General features: G+C 39.7%; 1 protein-coding gene across 1 annotated transcript in view; it reads right to left on the reverse strand.

Annotated features, from left to right (window-relative positions):
- septin12 (septin 12) overlaps nucleotides 1–16760 on the reverse strand; it is a 70183-nt gene extending 53423 nt beyond the window's left edge. The window contains exons 1-2 of the mRNA XM_026947073.3: nucleotides 16512–16760; nucleotides 7440–8738 (exon numbers count right to left, since the gene is read on the reverse strand). Coding sequence (XP_026802874.1) covers nucleotides 7440–8738; nucleotides 16512–16557 — 1345 coding nt within the window. The 5' untranslated portion in view covers nucleotides 16558–16760. The remainder of the gene's footprint in view (nucleotides 1–7439; nucleotides 8739–16511) is intronic.
- Between the last annotated feature and the right edge of the window lie 2856 nt (nucleotides 16761–19616).

A 19616-nucleotide genomic window follows, 5' to 3' on the forward strand; every position in this document is an offset into this window, starting at 1 on the left:
ACAATGGGTGTCAACAGGCATGTCATGAAGTGTTTTATTTCCTCTAATAATACAGCAAGTTGCCAACAATTCCAATTTTTTATTTACTAAAGAAAGACATGTTGAATTGTTATCCATTTATAGTTCCATTTCATGTCATACGCAAAACAAGTTCTCTCTTATGGTAGCCTCCCTTGAAATTAATAAGACAAAAAAACAACAAAAAAACTAACAAACAAAAAGCGCTGCAGCTTATCATGTTACTGAGAAACCGCAAAGTATAAACTCCTCTGTCCTGAAGAGTGTCGGAAAACTTTACAGCTTTACCTTTGACACTGATACTGGAGACTCCTTCCATATTTAAATGTTAAATAAACATGAAAGTTTTGTGGATTTGAGGATTCTTGGTAAGCTGTGTTTTGGTTTTTTTTCATTATTGTCTTTAAGGGAGAAAAAAGAGAGGCTGGTGAGAGAATGATAACAGGAACTACTGGGTTTGTGGATGTTCCACAACATTAAGTGTAACTATAAAAGCATAAAAAAGTGCAATAATAATAATAAATTTCTGTGGTATAAGAGGAATAAAATGGTGTAAGAATATGCTGTTATGGGTAAATAATCAACTTCGGTGTAGCAATAGTAACTCACACTTCATCTCGTCTGCCTGTCATCGATTACTTTCCTATAACAGCACAACACCAATATATATATGATATAGGATTTGTATGTGTTTTCTACAAGTTTTCTGAAAGATTTGTTTTAAATGGTATTTTAAATAGCGTGTACGTTTATATTGGACTCTTCTGTCTGTGCACAGCTCCTTTCTCATGGACTAATTCCTTTTTTATTAAACCAAATGAAGACAAAATGGAAGTAGTTATCCTACAAAACCCCCCCCGAATGTCCCCCACCCGCGAATCCAGTGACACGAGGTCACAGAACCGCAGTGTCATTCATCTTTAACGGAAATGGGTCCCAACCCACACTCCTTTCCTTTAACACAATATTCCGCTTGTGGAACTGTCACGAGATTCACTTCGGTTCAGCCTGAGCATGAGTATGTGAAATCAACCATGTTTTTTTTTTTTTTCCGAGCAGGCTGATGATGGAATAATGACACAAACTGAATTTATATTCAATGAAAAACAGAGAAAAGGCAGTTGCTCATTCCACCACAAAGCCACAAAACTGCTTTTCGCCCGAGGATGATTAAGGACCGGGGCAGGGGTTTGACTATGCGGAAGACACTGTGTGGAGCACAATCGTCAGACTCGGCTCTCAGCTATTCACCATATTTCTGAGAGCTGAGAGGATTACAGGAGGTCAAATGTGACCCACAGGGACATTCTTTCCTCTTTTCTTTTCTCTCTCGCTCCCTTTTGTGTTAATCCTCACTTACGTATTCTGATTTAATGCAGCCAGCGTATTCTCAGCCGAACTTCAAATTGGATTTATGTTAAATCCTCACCTGACAAAAGGTCATATCTACGACAAAGTGTATTATGGAGTTTAAAAAAGTGCACGCTTAGAAAGAAAAGTACCAAAATAAAACATGTTTCTGGGGTGGTACCATCAGGGGTGCAAGTTTTATATCTTTAATTGTGTTTTAGTGTAAAACTTAAAAGGTACACCAGAGGTCTTTAAGGTCCAAATATGTACCTTAAATTATTTTAAAGGTATAAAGAGACGTAATAAAGCTACGAAGAAAAGTACCAAGTGGTACTTTTATTTCTGAGAGTGCATGAGGCGTGAGAATTTTAGTGCCGAGAATAACACCGCCTAGGGTTTTGCGCTATGACAAAAATATCATATCACAATACTTCATTATATTTCTAAGATACACAAAGGTTTGCTAACAAGCAATAGTGTTTTTGAAAAAAAACCCGAAAATCTGTGAATGTGCTGATAGTTTTCTTTAATGTCTACAAAAATGATTTAACACTTATAAAGGAGACAAAAAAGGTAAATAATATTAAATATTTAAAAAATTCATTAAAGAAGTATAACAACAAATCAGCTACACATTAAAAAGTGTCTTAAAATGATATTTCAGGGTAGTGTTTTGTGGCAATTTATGACGATATCGATTATATTTCGTCATATTTCCCAGCTATAGTACTGCCTTTTTTCCATTCATTTTCAACATGGATGCAATATATATGTATATATATATATATATATATATATATATATATATATATATATTTACTTATGTGACAAATCTGTAGAATTTTTTATGCAAAAATGGGTACAGGAAGTGAGTTATTAACAGTTTTGTATATTCAATTCTACATAGTAACACAGATGTTATATTCAAACCGAGTAATAAACGTTTTAGTTTCAATGTATTTGGTTGCAGCAAGCTAGCTACCTAATGTTTGTTAGCATTACAGCATAATTGTTTGGGTTTTCCACAAGTAGCTGGCAGTCTAGCTAGAGTAACAGAGGATGCTCACGTGATGTTTAGAGAGATGAAAAAGCAACCATTTTTCCACGATCTCATCAATATAAGCAATATCAGACATCATAGTGACAAAGTGCATACTGTTGACCTGAAACTTTAAATTTCATACTGTAGATTTTGAAACGTTAAAGGTGAGAAATAGCTGTGACCTTTGGGTATTAGAATTTTTATGTCATCTGCAGGATTTTCTCATTAACAGTTCAGGTTTATTCTCTCTCACAGACTTTAAAAGGGAAATTCATTTGAAAATTGCAAAACGTTTAAATGGAAACCCGGCTAAGATGCGTTCTAACATTTTCAAATCTCATATTCAAAAATTCGCAACAATTCACACGAGTCAGTTCATATGATATTTTAACAGGATTGATGTTAGGATTGAGGTGAATTTAAGGTTTGTACCTTTTCTTAAGAAATTGGATGAAATCCAACTATAACGCTGTATTTCAATAAAATTCGTACGGAATTTGCGAAGACCAGGATGTGTATATTCAGTTAATCCCAACAACCCAACAGAAACGACACACTCACACACTTAAACGTCAGAAACTATCTGGATTCAACCATTCATAGGAAAACATGCACCAAATTGGTGTTTACATTACATTGGCTACATGTTTATTACAAAAGAACACTTTTGCTTGTTTTTGTTCATGTTCTTAGCAGATAATATGCTAAACAATTCCCACCCACCAGTGCAAATGCTCACTAAAATGGTTGTAATTAGCACTTTTTTTGGCAAATAAGCCCAAAAAAAAATCCTTCCATGCCATCCTGTACATTAATGTCCAATTCCTAATCAATCTCTTATAGCCTCGGGTTATAGAGTAGCATCTGCTTCTGGAGAGAAGAATCAGACTTTTCGTTCACAGAAAGAACTCAGAGATCTCCTACGGTGAAAAGAGCCTAGTAAACAAACCACCATATACAGCTGATAAGATTGCATTCGCTGGCTAATGTTGTCTTATCGGCTGAGGAAACACATTGCTACAAAGCGAGCCGAGATATAACTGGAAATGGCACCAAGCCATGACTAACAGGATGGAGAACCACGTACAGGCATGATCGCTTGTCAAATACTGCACTAGACGAACTGCTCTGCTGGATTTTTAATCCCTGTGCTTCCCAATTAGAAAGAGGAACAGGCTCTCTTTAATGTGTTTGCAGCGCAGACGGTAGCAGAAGATCCTTCAGACTTTCTGTAAGCTAAGCTGGAGGGGGATAATAGGGGGGTGGCCTAAAACATCTGCTAGGGAAGAATTTATTCCTTAAACCACTGTCATTAAACGCAAAATAAATTGCGCTGCATAAGTGAGCGAAGAGCCTGCAGACAAGTGGGGACATGATGTTGAGAAGAAGAATGAAAGAAAGAAAGAAAGAGCAGGATATTTATGGTTATTTTCTAAAATTACTTTTTAGCTGTAAAGGGTTTATGTTTCAGTTCACCGGCTGAACGTGGACCTGACTCAACCCCCTGATTTCACACGTGCTAAATGCTAATCTAGGGGATTTTTACCCACAATGCTGTATACACTGATGTACTTTTTTATTCCTCAACTTCGTTTTTTTTTAGAGCAAAAAGTCATCAAACAATCCTAATGGGTTATGGGGACTTTGAGCAAGACAAATTATTACTCTCCTGCACTGTTAATGGTCAGGAAACCACAGATTAAAAAAAAAAAAAAAAAAAAAACACCTCACAAAATACAGTGTTTTTGTAACTTTTATAGATGTTATATTTGTCGTTTTAATTTGAAACACTAATTTGGCTAAATGTTATCTTAATTTGTCAATTTGAACGTGATCTTGAAACAATAATAATGTCCACCACTAGCTGTGCAAACTACTGTCACGTTTGTTGCTTAAGGGTTAAAAAGTCTGTATCTTTGTTACTCTAAAAGTTATTGATCAATTGGATATCATTCCTTATACCACAGTGCTGTTGAATTCTTGATTGTGATTGGTCAGAAGCGCTCTTCTAGGCTTACTGTAATAGTAACGGCTAATTCACATGGACTTGTTGAACTATATAATCTAAGACTAATACTACAATATTACAAATGTGTGTAATCACTGATATGGCAAAGTTTTCTGTAAGGAGATGTTTATCTTAACATTTATGGAAGGAGTCTCCAGTGTCAGTGCTTTGTAACAGTCAGCAATGTAAATGGATAGAAAGTACAATGTGTCATTCTTTAATAAATAAACAACTGTAACTGATGGCAAACTGCTGCGGTAAAAGAGGAATAAAACACTTCAGGACATGATGTTATTGGAAAATAATCATCTTTAGGGTGGTAACTGTAACTCATGCATGGCATTCTTTTACAAGATCTTATATCCTGCTTGTTCAACTTATTAACATTATGTGTTATTCCTAATATTGTTTATATTCATGATGTTAAACAAACTAGAAATCCTAAAATTCCTGTAGGGAATTAACTCTCCATTATATGTTTCAGTGCAGTTTAATGGTAGGTTTAATGGTATATCTCTCTGTTTTAGAAAGGAAGGGGAGGAAAGCCCTTTGGCTAGTTCTTGTTTTCATCCTTTTTTTATTAGGAAGCAAAACATCTTTGAGTCAAAGGAAGTTGGAGCAAAACATCAATTTAGGCAGGAAACATGAATTAGCAAGAAGTTTTCATCTTTATGGTCAATAGTGACAAACTGGGATGTATTTTAAAGGCGTGTCTGTAGAAGTGCTGTATCTCTGTAAACGTAAGCAGATCCTCTTCAAAATGCCTTTGAAATGTTAAAAGTGCTTTCTGTTTGAAGTGACTCTGAAATGCAATTTGTAATACGGTAGAAGCACAGACTGATCTGCTGCATCGAATGCCAGAAAAATCTTTCTCTAATTTGTTTAGAAGTTAGACAACTGAAGTTTGGAAAACCCCTAACACACTGCCAGTAACTGATTTTACACTACATGTTTTGTATGCTTACAATGAACAATAGCTGCCTTATGAATCTTAAATGGCTGGATCAGACACTCTCAAAAACCTACAAACTGTCTCTTATTGTCAGAGACCAAGAGTGCTGTAATTAGCAAAACTATCAGAGCATGTACTATGAAGAGGGAGACTGCAAAGCCCAGTGTGATCATCATGTTGGGGTTTGAGCAGCTGGTTCAGGATTTCCACAGACCTCTGCATGACACAGCAGATAACTGCACTTTCTCAGAGTTTGCATTGTGTCAGGAGTGGTGTGGGTAGTGGGATTGAATTATCTGTTTTTCCATGTTATCACAGGAAGTTGAGGAACATCACCTCATGCTGCTAAACAATGGGTGTGAGTGGTTATATTTTAAAAAAAATATCAATCAGGTCATGGAAAAACAAGATGTGGCATTTTCCCATTGGTGCACCAGAACATCTGTTTGCATTGCATGCCCAGATATTTAAGCCGAAGAGGAAAACCAAAGATACCACAGAGCAAAAGCTCGAAAAACACATGACCCACAGCATGTGGTACACATCATTGACATCTGAGATTGTTTCAGACTCAGAATCGGAACAAGAACATGTCCACCCATTACCCTAGCGCAATCCAGGGAGAGCTTTTCCAAGTGGTGTCTAAACGTCCTCCCCTTACCTTCCTTTGAAAATGATAAATCATGCTGCACAAACGAAGGCATGCCACAAGGCCAAATGTGTCAGAGTAACTATGTCAAAAAAAGATCTGCCTCTGCCTGTGCCTGTTTAATCCTATAAGATGTTGCAGGATAAACTGCACATGGAGGGTTTGGGGCCACTAAACATAGTGCCAGGCACTCATACAGATTCAGGAAAACACCCCATGCCTCCCATTCCAGGAAGGGAGGAGGGAGGGAGCAAACAAAACGAGAAAGGAAAACACATACCATGTGGGAAAGAAGCACGCTTCCTCCTCGATCAGAGCCAAATGATCTTGCATCCTTCTCTACCCTCCCAATTCTCATTGTCTAATCCCATTTTCAACAAACCTCAAGCAAAATCGAACCTCCCACGCATGCCGTTCTAGTCCTATTTAACCCCAGCAAGCTTTCACCGCTGCCATTATTAACACTTTGTCTTTTTCCTAGTTTCATGATGCAGCTCTTTGTTAGCACATCTTGTTTTCATCAGCGGCTTTTCAAAGACCCAGATTTCCTGACCCAAAGGATGCTGCCAGGACTTGTAATTTTGCGCACTCGGCCGCTGTGTCTCTATTCCACTTCCTTTGATGTTCCTCAGACCACGGCCCGAGTCTCAAAGGGACAAGACATTTATGTCAGTCAGACCACAAAGCCGGTAAATTACAGTGTTGATGCTTCCGATGGACGTTTTTGGATCTTGCTGATCCCCATGCTGAACGGGGATGTGGGCCGTGGTGAGGCTCAGGCTGCACACCTGAGAGGCTGTTCCATAAACAGGCCTGACTCAACAGCCTACGGCGGGATTCTGCTTTGCTGTGGCTGACAGGGTTCCCTGTACAGGATAGGCAGTGATGACAGGCCTCCCTACACTGTTATCACTGTTTGCACTTGGCTATTTGTTGATATGCCAGGAATTCCTCTCTTTCTTTTTGCCTCACACTACTTTTTTCCTATTCCCTCGCTGCATGATAAAGAGATAGATGGGGAAAGACAGCTGTGCTGAAAGCAGCACTTGAAGCCCAGCTTACAGACCTATACAGGTTTGTTTATTTAACTAATGGTATTCCCTATGAAGGAAATATTTTGCCCTTTCAGTAAATGCTAAGTGCAGGTTCCAAGAATAGCATTTGTATTGTGCAAAGGTTAAATAAATGTGTCATTTAAAAAATATTTCAACAAAACTTTGGTGAAAATAAATGCATGTAAGCATTATGAAAACCAAGATTTAGTCAGCCCCAACTAGCTTTTATTCACTGTTAGTTTCTGGTTGCCTTCTTTAGAAAATACATCAACCGAATGTGGTCAGTAATAAATAAAAGCTTGTAACTACAAATTAGCATATCTGCTTTAGATATAACTAGCACAAACATTACAAACAAAGCATACCTTCTGGTCTCTTCAGCTCTTTGAATTGTACTGGCGGGGACTCTCTCTTGATACCATTGCTGATAGGGGTGACAGAGCTTGGGTGGGGCTTTGGCGATTTAACCTCCACTCTGGAGAAAGAGGCAATCCTCTGGAGAATGGAACCCACACTGTCTTTGGCCTGAGGCTCATTTTGTGCAGGACTGCTGATGATGTTCACCCGTGTGGGTGGAGGGGATGTTGCAGGAGCAATCTGGACCATCTGAGGCTGAGAGGCCAGGTTAAAACGAGGGGTCTGGGCGGGGGACAGCAGGACAGGGCACTCACTTATGTTTGGCACTGGGATGGCTCCTGGAGGTGTGTCCAGCTCTCGTTTCTCCATGGTGGAGGTGTGAACCATGGGTAGATCTGCACTGTCTAAGCTACTGACGGAAGCAGAGGTGCTCTCAGATACAGTAGGGCTGGTGGACACTGGGTGAAACCTTGCTGGAGGTTTAGGTGGCACAGGGCCCTCTGTCTGGGGTTTGACCACAAGGTTGTCGAGATCAAGAGGGAATTTGTTGAGCCGTGCAGGCTCTTTGGTTTTAGGGGACTGGTGGTTGATGGATGAATCTTTCCCAACATTGCCATTGTTCTGGAGACGATATGCATTCCAGGTAACAGCAGAGCTGGGGTACCTTGCTCCTGGGGAAACTACACGTCTCATTCCTCCACTCTCGGCCATCTGGAGGTCCAACGAGGGCATGGAGCCATGGCTTATACCTAATGGCTCTGTGGGGATCACCAGAGGACCCTCCAGCTCTGAATGGAACATGTTCCCATGGGAGGAGAACTTCTTCAAGGCAGGGCTGCCCAAGCACTGGCCTTTGTACTCACCTACTCCCATGGGGCTCTGTGGAGGGCTTGTGTATGAGCTCATTTTGGAAGAGGCTTGGTACTCCAGGCTGGAAGAGGAACTGTGAAGGCTGTCATTATCACTACCAGGACCGGAAGATGAATTGAAGCCATTTGGGTTGAATTTGTTCTGGAAGGAGGAGGCACGATTGATTCCAGTGTTAGAGGTGATAGTGGGCTTTCCCATTGTGCCTCGGTTAAAGGACAGACTAGACACCATCCTATTCTTTATGGCTGGGCTCTGAGCAGGACTGGAGCTGAGACTGATCCTCGAGCGGTAAGTGGGGGACACGAGACCAACTGGACTCCGCACCTCATTAGCTTTGTTGAGGATGGAGCTTGGGCTGATGGGAGACGTGACTGTGGAGGCTGGAGAGAATGTGGGGATCTCATCCACATCATCAATGTCGAAGGATCTCTTCAAGGCTGTGGAGAAACAAAAGAAAGCATGCACAAATAAATACCTGCAATGTTTCTTTTATATCTTGTTGGACGTTTATTGTGCAATAGTAGTTCATAAGGTGTTGAAATGTTATAAATCAGTTTTATACTGGCAGCAAGTTAACTGTTTTCTGGCACTGCAAACAGTGAATCATAAATTTCATTTCCAAAATTTTTTACTCTACATATATGTATGACATTTATTTTCATGATAATAATATTCAGGCCACTCTGGAATATGCAGAGAGATGTTCAAAACATTTTTGGCTTTAAGTGAATAAACAAAAAGCTCTTGTACTGCTCCTTTGCTTGTTTTTTCATCATTTCAGATTCCTTTTGGGGCTAAAATTACTCCCTTACTGGATGGTACTAGTCTCTTGCTGGATGATAAAGAAATGGAGGGGAAAAGACAGCTGTGGTGAAAGCAGCACTTGAAGCCCTAAAATGTAATAAATGATCTTGAATGACCTCCATGTATACCATTAATTACTGGGTAAATAGTAGCAAGTAGAAGGTAGCTTAATGATGATGTGCTGCTAATATGGATCACTGCATGTTTAGCAAAAAAAAAACAACCCAGCAAGTAAAAGATGAAGACCAGCTGCATTTGAAGAATATTTTAATCACTCCAAATTTATTTCTGCATATGTCGATCCCATTTTTGTCATATCTTAAATGAAGGTTCCAGAGTACACACAGAGTCAAGAGAAGAGTTTATAGAACAATATACATGTACTTCCATTCCAGCTCTGGTCAGGTCAGCAACAAATGTATTGTGTGCCATGAAAAACAAAAAATAAATTAAAAAGCTGTTCCTATTTTCATAATGATGATAACGAACGAAAACTATGCACATGGACCCACTATATTACTTACTTCCCAAAATGTTTTTATACAGATTACAAGGTTGATTTGTTTACACAGACAGCCTAACTAAATATTCCTCTTTCAGATGCATTGTTAAAGGTCGAGCCATAATTACAATGTGGTGTGTTTGATCTCGCTTTGAGGCTGCCATGACATCATCGTGCAAAGATAGTTCAGGATTAATGTTTTGCAAGATTCAAAATAAATCACAATAAAAAAGTAACATGGACCAATCACTTAAAGTGCTATAATTTTTTATCTACTACAACAACACAACCATGCCAAGATAAAAATAACAGCCGTGCTAAGATGTATAAATAAGTACTGTATGTTTAGTGTGCTTTGTTAGGAATCTCATAGCTAATCCTGGGGCAGCTGAGACTATTTCTGATGTACAGTGATTGAAAAAGGAACCATAAGCCATACTGTTGATTGGCCAGAGCAAATGGCTTTAAATGAACATGGTACATTTAAACAATTTGAGCAGCACTGTAAATGGTAAACAATAAAAATGGCACAGTAAGAGTAAGGAAAGGCAAGAAGAGTCCCCAGTGTATAGTGGATCTGAACGGTAAGTCTACACCTGGAGCATGCAAATTGTGGTGACACTGAATAATCCTTTCATTCCCACAGCCTGTGAAACAAAGCCCAGAGCAAACACAGCTTTCCAGCCTTTCCTTTTGCAAAGAGTGGACTTTCCTCATGCACAAAGAGCCAATTCACAGACGTAGTGGTGTCGCAGTCTGAGGGCTTGGATTACGCCTGCCTTACACCATGACCCAGAATTCCTTTAGAGGACAATAAGACTGTCCTGGGATCTCTGCAGTAGACGGCATGTGGCTAGAAATATTTTGCGTGGGCACCGGATCAACTCAAGGCAACAGCTGAAATGGGTCAACAGCTGATGCTTTAAGAGTTTGTGACTGCGTTTGTGACTGGTACTTTCACTCTTACTCTTGCTGGCTGTCTTATGTCCAGAACAATGAAACTAAATAACCCGATGGCTCCTTGGTAGAAGTTGTGCCGGTCTTTCAGGTGCAGTTTTCCAGCACTGTGTAAACGTACCAATATTAGTATACTGCTATCTTCCATCTTGAGTAGCAGTCCTGATTTGGATCACTATCTGCCAGAGCCGGAGCAGCATTTCTCCCCGTAGGGTGCACTGCCAATTAGAGCCGCCGTCAAATCACTAAATCAAATCCCATTTCACAGCCTCCTCCTGTATAGCAAGTAAACCACAGTCCCTTTGTTTCAACTCGCCCATCACCAGTCACACAGCTGGGAGAGCTAATCGGATTCCAGCAGCGAGAATGCTTTTGTTCGGCAGACACACGTCTGTCTGTTTGTGGTGGCTACACACACTGTTATTTCCTTCAGGGCTGCAAAGGGCACCATTAATGAGTCAAATAGAGTGCCGGTGAAGACGTCGTATATGTTCTTAAAGATGGAAAAGTGCATGCTGCTTTAGCTAACTGCTTTTTCAAAGAGTGTGAGACTTAAATGGCTCACAGCCCAGCAGGCCTCTAACAGATCTCTCTCAGAGTAGCACATGCAAGTGTAAACTTGCACTCCCTTTCGACCAAAAATAAAGAGGAGCTGGTATCAGGTAATTACTGGCACCCTGTCAAACACTCAGGAAATAATTACGCTGGCAGCCAAGCACACCAGCATTGCCGCCCTGGGCTGCACACTCTCTCACAGGGGCCCGATCTTCTCTGCTTACACATGGAGAAAAAAAATCTCTCTGGATTTGATAAAAATTTCTCACTCCCCTCCCTTTCTGCTCCATGGAAGGACTTAGCCCGCTTGACTGAGACTCCTCTCTGAGCTGATTGCACTTTACCTGCAGGATTGTGATAAACTGGTATTAATGGCATGCTTCCCATAGCATCAAATATCTCACATTCCATAGTTGAAGCAGTGTCTAACTCTAGTACTGAAGAGCTACAGACTTTAAAAAGAGTTTAATTCTCAGAAGCATTCTTGAGTTTGTCACTCTTGCAGAACATTATGACAGAGACGATTTCCTCCATTTAGACATCTAAAAAGCTTTCACTATCCAAAGAACCCTTGAGAAACTCTCTGGTTGAGCTGACCTGCCCGAGCTGCTTTCATCAGATAAATTTGCCGTGAATTTGATTTGTTTGGAGATAACACAAATCTCTACACTATTAGACAAATGGGTTCCTTAAGGGTTCTTCAGTTTGTCCCTCTTGGGGAACCCTATAACAGAGGGTTTCTATCCAAAGAACCCTTGAGAAACCCCTTTTTCTAATAGTGCTTTAAACAGAATTGTGTTTGCTATGTCTTCTAACGCACCAAATTCACATCAAATTCAGCTCATAAAAGGTAATTAGCAAAGGAGTTGAATCAGATATCTTAAATGAGTTAGGAAGCTAAACAACTGGAATCTGACAACGCTGCTATAGTTGAGTCATTGAAGAACCACTCTCTAGTTGCCACAAGAGTCACAAGGGTTCCTCAAAGAACTGTAATGGACCGCTTTTCCTAAATAGTGTACAGATTTTTATTTGTGCTGTCTTCTAGTACATCAAATTACAACTAAATTAGCCCATGAAAACTTTGGTAATTAGCAAATGAGTGGAATCAGGTGTGTTAAATGAGGTAGAAAGCTAAACAACTGGAACCTGGCAACACCATGATAGTTGAGTTGCCGAAGAACCACTCTCTAGTTGCCACAGGAGCCACCAGGGTTCTTCAACATTTTTTCAGATTTGTGTGCTTTTTTTAGCCCTCAAAAGCTTTGCTAATTAACAAATGAGTCGAATCATGTGTGGTAAATGAAGTAGAGTGCTAAACGACTGGAGTCTGACAACACTGTGATAGTTTCCAAAGACCTGGTCTACACTGTTGAGCTTATTTGACCCTGGGGGTAAGACCTATCTTATGGTGGGTTAAATTGCATGTGAGCAAAAGCAGATTCCCATCACTCTGCTGTTGGCAGAAAGACAGAGCCAATCCCCACGGTGGTTCCTGACATACGAGGCTTCTCGGCAAGGGCTGTTAAATGTTGGCAAACTGACACGGCAAAGTACGGAGCGTGGTGGATTGGGCTGTCATGCACAGCTTTTATGGGAGGTGCCCCAAGGACAGAATCAAAAAGATGCCCTCACATTTGTCATGTGCCCGCCTGGCTGGAGAATCATACAGGTATTATATTATGACACATACTGTTCATCAAGTCAGGTCTTTGGTTTGTGTACAAGTGCTGTAGGTTTCACGTGAGAGGGCCTTGTGTGTAGCTAATGGCTGCCCAAGGGAAGAGCTGGGAGACAGAATCCTGGGGAAATCAAGCAAAAGCGGAGCATGTGGACATCTGGCTATAAACTTGTACAATCCCCTAGAAAGCTGACATTTGTAATCACTTCCATTCCTCATCACTGACACCAAAGCATGTAATACATTTACACAGTGGAACAGATTAATTCCCTATATTGTTTGTCAAAACATCTTCCAGTCTTCCAAAAAGTCTAGTCAGCTTGATTTACTACTACTAAACATGCAAAATAGCCACAATTCCTACTATGAAGAGCATGGACATTGAGCATCTGGGAAGTTCTGGATGCTTCCTACAAGCAGAGAGCAGTGAGTTGGCCAGGCATGGAGGGGCATGTCAGGACTCGCGATGGAGGCACCTCTCATCTCTCCCCACCACATTCCTTACAGGTACACACTGACGACCCCTTCGGTACACGGCTCAGGAGACCACCTCTGCTCCGGCACATCTGGAAGTCAAATTCCGAGCAGCTATTTGCAGTGCTGCGGCAATGCAAAAGAAAGGCCAGGCGCTTGCGCCCCCAGGGGCTACGAAAAACTTTCACACTCTTGAAGACTCTGTCACACACACTAAATCCTCTAAAACACTGTTGACTCTTTCTTTCCTCCTTTTTTTGGCTCTCTGACAAATTGCTGTGAGTTTCCTGATGGGCTAACACAGGAAAGCTGCATTTACATGTTACGTGTGGAGTAACATGTCGAAGAGTGGTAAGCGGGTTCAGAGGTTGAAGGACTAATGAGCAGATTAGCGCCAGAGCCCTTTGCTGAGAACTTCAATTTCAGGTGTTTATACAAGGTATGATAATCAAACAACAGCCTTTGAAACTCAGGAAGCATTCATAAATCACTATCATTGACTAAATCCTGAAATAGGTTTATCTAATCTTATTTTCCCTCAATAACCTTTTTTTGTGGAGACAACAGCTTGGTGTGCACTTTGAAGCAGGAGACTGAAGGCAGCTTGTCTAGTCTACAGTGATGAAGAGAGGCAGTTTACCGTAATTAACTCTGCAATAGCCCAGCCGTAAACACATACGCTTTCACACACACCTTCATACTATTTAACCCCTCAGATCCAGTCGAGCTTTACTGGGGCCCCAATGTCTACCAAAACTTTGTGGTAAGGAATGCATGAACTGAATTGGGGAAAAAAAGGAAGCCAGTCATGTAACCTCTTTGTTATTTCATGTTTTCAGACCTCAGGGTTAGTGAGCATGTGATCTTTGACCTTTAGGACTTATCAGGTTGGTAGTGCAGCCACTGAAAACATGGAATCTCTGCAGACTTATTGTTATGTCTTCATAAGTACTATTTGAATGAGATAGGATTTCCAGACATATGTCTGTTGAGTAATCGTTGTAGGGCTTGATCGTGATCATTCGTAGGTCACATGACCATAATGTATGTAGGGTGAACTCATTAACTCACCAGAGGTGTTGCCTCCTTTTTTAAAAGCTGTTCGTATTTTATTGGTTTCAGTTTGGAAAATAGTGAGTGCTTCCTGGAATGTCTTTATACAGAAGAAAAAGTGCCAAACCTCTCTTCCCACAGAATATAACAGGATCTTTAGCAACAAGTTAATTCAAATGGGATAAATATTACCTGGTGTTATTTCTACTATAGAAGGTAAAATAAGGCGTAATCTATCCAGATGTGTCCACACACAGTCCGAAAAAATTGACGGATTTGGATGGCACTAAAAGCCACCACCAGTGCTACTTGTCTCTAGCTAATGTCCACCAAAAAAGTGTCTACAGAGACTTTACACTCTTCATTTGACACAACTACAAAGACCAACATAAAGGCACTACACAGCTTGCCACATGATCTGAAACAGTCCACTGATGTGTACAAAACACGGGTGGTCCATCAAGACTGAACGAGTGCACTGTATATCCTAGCTCAAGCACCAGCCGGGACAGTGGCCCCTTGTTCAAAAGTGACCCCACTCATCCCGGCTTGAGGTGAAGCTGACAGAATGCAACGTCTCTCTTGTGGCATCTTCGACCACTAACCACATGGTTTGGGTGTGAGAAGATTGCTAACCAAAGCAGAAAGACAGTATGCCTTTCAACATGGAGCTATGTGGTGGCCATGACAGTAGGTCCTTTCTGACGAATTTACTATTGTCCCAGTGGATGATCTTTGAATTACTATTCGAGAATCCCCACAGCATTCATAAAATTCTCTTTCCAGACATGTGTATGTGCAGTCCATAAAAAAATGACGTATTTGGATGAGACTAAAATCCAAGAGATACTCTGTAAAATGAATCGTATCCGAATAGTTCTTCAGACTGCATAGAACGAATATTTTGCTACCACCAAAAAAGCCATTCGAAGTGTCACGACAGTAAACAAGGACCATAACTATCACCCCCCACCCCCACCCCCCGCATCAGAGACTCCACGTCTCCAGTGGCCACAGTGGCATTCCTTGATGTTATTACAACTCCAGGGGGTATGAGAACTCATCTGATATGTTTGTTTGTTCTGCAGATGGTTGCTACTTTAACGTTTTGCCTGGTTAAGTCCGGCAATTTGCATGCATTTTGCATAGACATAGCTAAGATAAACGATGAAGAGTAGTTAGGCAAAACAACGCTTATCGTGATAAACAATTCGGAGGAAGTCCCAGCTTGCGCATTATCGCGTGATCGTGTAATAGCGACGGTGCTGACAGAAATGTGATACACAACAAGTCTCACAATACTCAAAGTCCCCAAGAGCAGCCTCTGTACTCCACTGCTGTTTAGATAAGACCCTAAATGAGCATTAGGATACAAAATAATTATAATAATGATAATATTAATAATGTGTCATGCCTTTTATTCCGGGGACTTAACATAATTTGTTTGTCTCCTCAGATCAGCACCTGTCTAAACACTACAATGTTGAGAGAGAGAGCCCATTGTTCTGAGAACCCTGCTGGGTGCTGGTCCATGACGAATCTACCGGGGAAGGTTCCTCTCTCTCTTTTCTGCACAAGTGTGTATGTGTGTGTGTGTGTGTGTGTGTGTGCATGTCGAATCCGAAGGTTCTGAACTGTTCTGAACACAGATCTGCGGCTCAAACACGAGGGTTGGTTTATGGGCTCGAGGAGCTAATTACAGTCCCACGCCGGTGGAATGTGTTTCTGCTGGGGCTCCACGGAAAGCTGATTTTTTGTTGTTGTTGTTTTGCAGACCTACAAAATTGTGTGAACTGCATGAAAGTTTTGACCCTCGTGAGAATAAGAGTATAGATTAGATTGTTTCCTATCATCAGGATTCGAGCATGGACCACACAAGGCAGATGCATGCCATCTATAAACAGTTATTAGTTTAATGAGAGAAAATTAGACTACTTAATTGCCAGGAAGTATTTTTCCAGGCCTAATGTATTCAACAGAATGAAGTTTAGTTAATTAGTCCTGAGGAAGGAAAGAAATTGATTTCCTGCCTAATAAAACGAATTCAAGACACATCCTGTGAAATTACACACCAGTGTGCATGAATTAGTGAGCACTTTATACTATGCATTTGTACAATTAACATTTAAATGCAGATATTATATCAAAATGAAGTCTGCACTGCATGAAAAGAGCAACACTCACCCTCAAAATCGGACAATATCCCCTCGAGATGATCATTTACAGACATCCTGACTTTATTCCGCGAAGAAAAATAAATAAATAAAAAGTTTCGCTGCTTCTCAGTTATAAGACTGAACCTCAACGACTTTCTTTTGTTTTGCAAAAGTTTACACACTCACACACTCTCTGCTCAGGATGCAATAAGAAGAAAATCAAAGTTGCGCTTCTAGGAGACTTCGCCACACATCCGCGCGCGCGCCGCTTCCTCTCTGATTTGAGGGCTCGGTCCCGAAAGAGTCGGCTCTTTTTTTTTTAAGGAGTCGTTTGAAGAAGGTGTGTCGAGTGAATCGATTCGCGATGAAAAAAAGAAAAAGAAAAAGAATCAGACGTTTTAGCAAAGTTACATTTTACATAATAATCCTGGATTTTCTTCTAAATAAAACCTGCTCGTGCTATCACTGTATTAGCAGACTTTTTTCTAATGATCTTATAATATATATTTTTAGAAATTAAACTGATTATAACTGAAAGTTATAAGGTAAATGTAATGTTAAATCACTTCAGCTTTAATTACAGCAAAGATACTTCAAAAATAAGATGGTTGCTGTAAATGTTGCTTTACATTTCTGAGAAATAAATCTTATGAATCAATACTGACTGTTCGATTCAGTTAAATGGGTTTGTTCTGAAGAATCGAATCCGTAAAGTGAATCGTAGTGAGTCTTAGCACTGTAATCTGGGTTGCCAGATTGGATTACATTCTTCCTCATGTTGAAACTCCAATTTCTCTAAACTAATCCAAACTTTAATAAATGAAAGTTAAATGCAAAAAAAACACAACAGAATGTCATTATTGTGTAAACAAACCAAAAGGAATAATTAATAACTAACTGCTTATTAAAAGGTTATTATTAATCAAATGTACAATGAATTATATAAATAAATAGCCAAACTGTATCTACATAAGTAAGCTCTAACTTCTAATAATCTAATATTTCAAATTATTATTATTATTATTATTATTATTAGACACATAGTCTATTTACATCTAACAGTCAGGAGGTTTTCCAGCCTGGTGAGATTTACCAAAAACCCAACATGTAGATATATCCACCAATCTGGCAACCCTGCCTGGGCCCAAATGACCCCCTCTATCCCACCTCTACCCTGAGGCCACACCTGGGAGGGGTTTAAAAAAAAAAATCCCCCAGCTCTCACTTTTCACCTCCACAATGACAGCAGCCAAATGGCATCATCATGAAGAGCTTTTAATCCTTACATAACATCAGAGATTCATGAAGCATCTTATACACAGGTACATGTAGGGAATAAATAAATAAATAAATAAAAATAAATAAATAAAATAAAAATAAATAAAGCTATATTATACAGTTTGTGCCCTAATTTTTATTACTCATTTTTAAAATACTAATTACTTCAAAATTTATTTATTTATTTGCTTGTTTGTTTGTTTTAATTCTTGTACAATAAGCTTTTTTTCCTAGAAATATTGTTTAATTTAATTGTTTAATTTAATTTAATGTATTTATCTGGTATATGAATGATTGACTTTTAATGTTAATTGTATAAAAAATGTTTTCCTCATTGGGCTACACTGACAAACTTGAATCTATATAGCAATGTTAATAAGTATTACATTTTCTAGCAATAGATTTCTTTTTTAGCAGACAATATAGAGTTGAGTGCAAAAGTTTTCACACCCCCGGACAAAATAATGATGACAAAAGGATGTAATTTACACCATTAAGACATTTAGTCTGGAATTAGATTGGTACAATTTTTCTTTCATTATCTCATGTAACATGTTAACTGTGAAAAATTCAAAAGTCAGCAGATTGAGTTTGGTTTGTGTTTTGGACGGTTTTATTGTTGCAGAGTAAAACCACAGTTCAGGTTTTTTTAGGAAATTTTCCTTGCAGAAATCATAGGGGTGAATAATTTTGCACGCAGCTATAACTGGTCAAGCCAACTGCAAAACATAAAACAAGAACAAAGAGCAGACGGCTTTGATCAGTCATCACCTCTCTGTCTGTCTGTCTGTCTCTCTGTCTCTCTCTCTGTCTGTCTTTCTGCCTGTCTGTCTCTCTCTCTCTCTCTCTCTCTCTGTCTGTCTTTCTGCCTGTCTGTCTCTCTCTCTCTCTCTCTCTCTCTCTCTCTGTGTCTGTCTGTCTCTCTCTCTCCACTGTGTGTGTTTCTAAACATTCGCTGCTATCCTGCTGTGAGAAAACCACGCACCAGTTAAAACGAACAGCAGATGAAGACTGACCATGGGACCCATTTCCCATGTTGCACCTCTGCTCACACCGTGATCCTAAGTGGCCCTCATTAGCCATATGAACGTGCTCTACTGGGGATTAACGTCGCAGGGGCTTTTCCTCCTTTTTACCTTTGCCCAGGAAGCACTTTCTGTCAAAATCCGAGAGAGGGCATTTGTACGTCTTCATATTTTTGTTAGAAATTTAAGAAAGATTAGGTTTAGTTGCGCAATGTTAGCATAAGTAAACGTTCTTCACGTCAATGCTCATTATTTTCCTGTAAGGCCACATCTAGAATTGCTTTATTCGTCTTAATCCACAGCGATTTACAATTTTTTATTCATTGAAGAATGGCACATCATATTTTTTAACCATTCACTTTTAATGTTCTGGAACATCCATAAAACAAAAAGACTCTCTTTTTTCTCTCTCTTATAAACTCTTTTGAAAAATAAGACCAAACTGCACAGCCTGTCATGTTACAGAGGAAGTGCTGGCACTGAAGACTCCTTCCATAAAAAGCTAAATAAGCATTTTTTATAGAAAATTTCACCGTATCACCATATGAACGAATACACACATGCATTTATGTTGAGCGTCTGCCGTACAAGTTCACGTAAATGAGCTGTTACTATAGAAACGATAACAATAACGATGATGAGGACTGCTGTTACAGGAAATTAATTAACACCTTCTGACCAATCAGAATCGAGAATTCAACCCTGTATCTAAATAGATATTTGAGGTTTTCTTCTAGTATTACTTTTGGACAATGCTTGACTTACATTAGAGATAAAAAAAAAGATCTTTTTAAGGAATTTTTTGCATTATTTTTGGAAAATCTTTGAAT

Source organism: Pangasianodon hypophthalmus, chromosome 13 (genome assembly GCF_027358585.1).
Source record: "Pangasianodon hypophthalmus isolate fPanHyp1 chromosome 13, fPanHyp1.pri, whole genome shotgun sequence".
NCBI lineage: Eukaryota > Metazoa > Chordata > Actinopteri > Siluriformes > Pangasiidae > Pangasianodon > Pangasianodon hypophthalmus.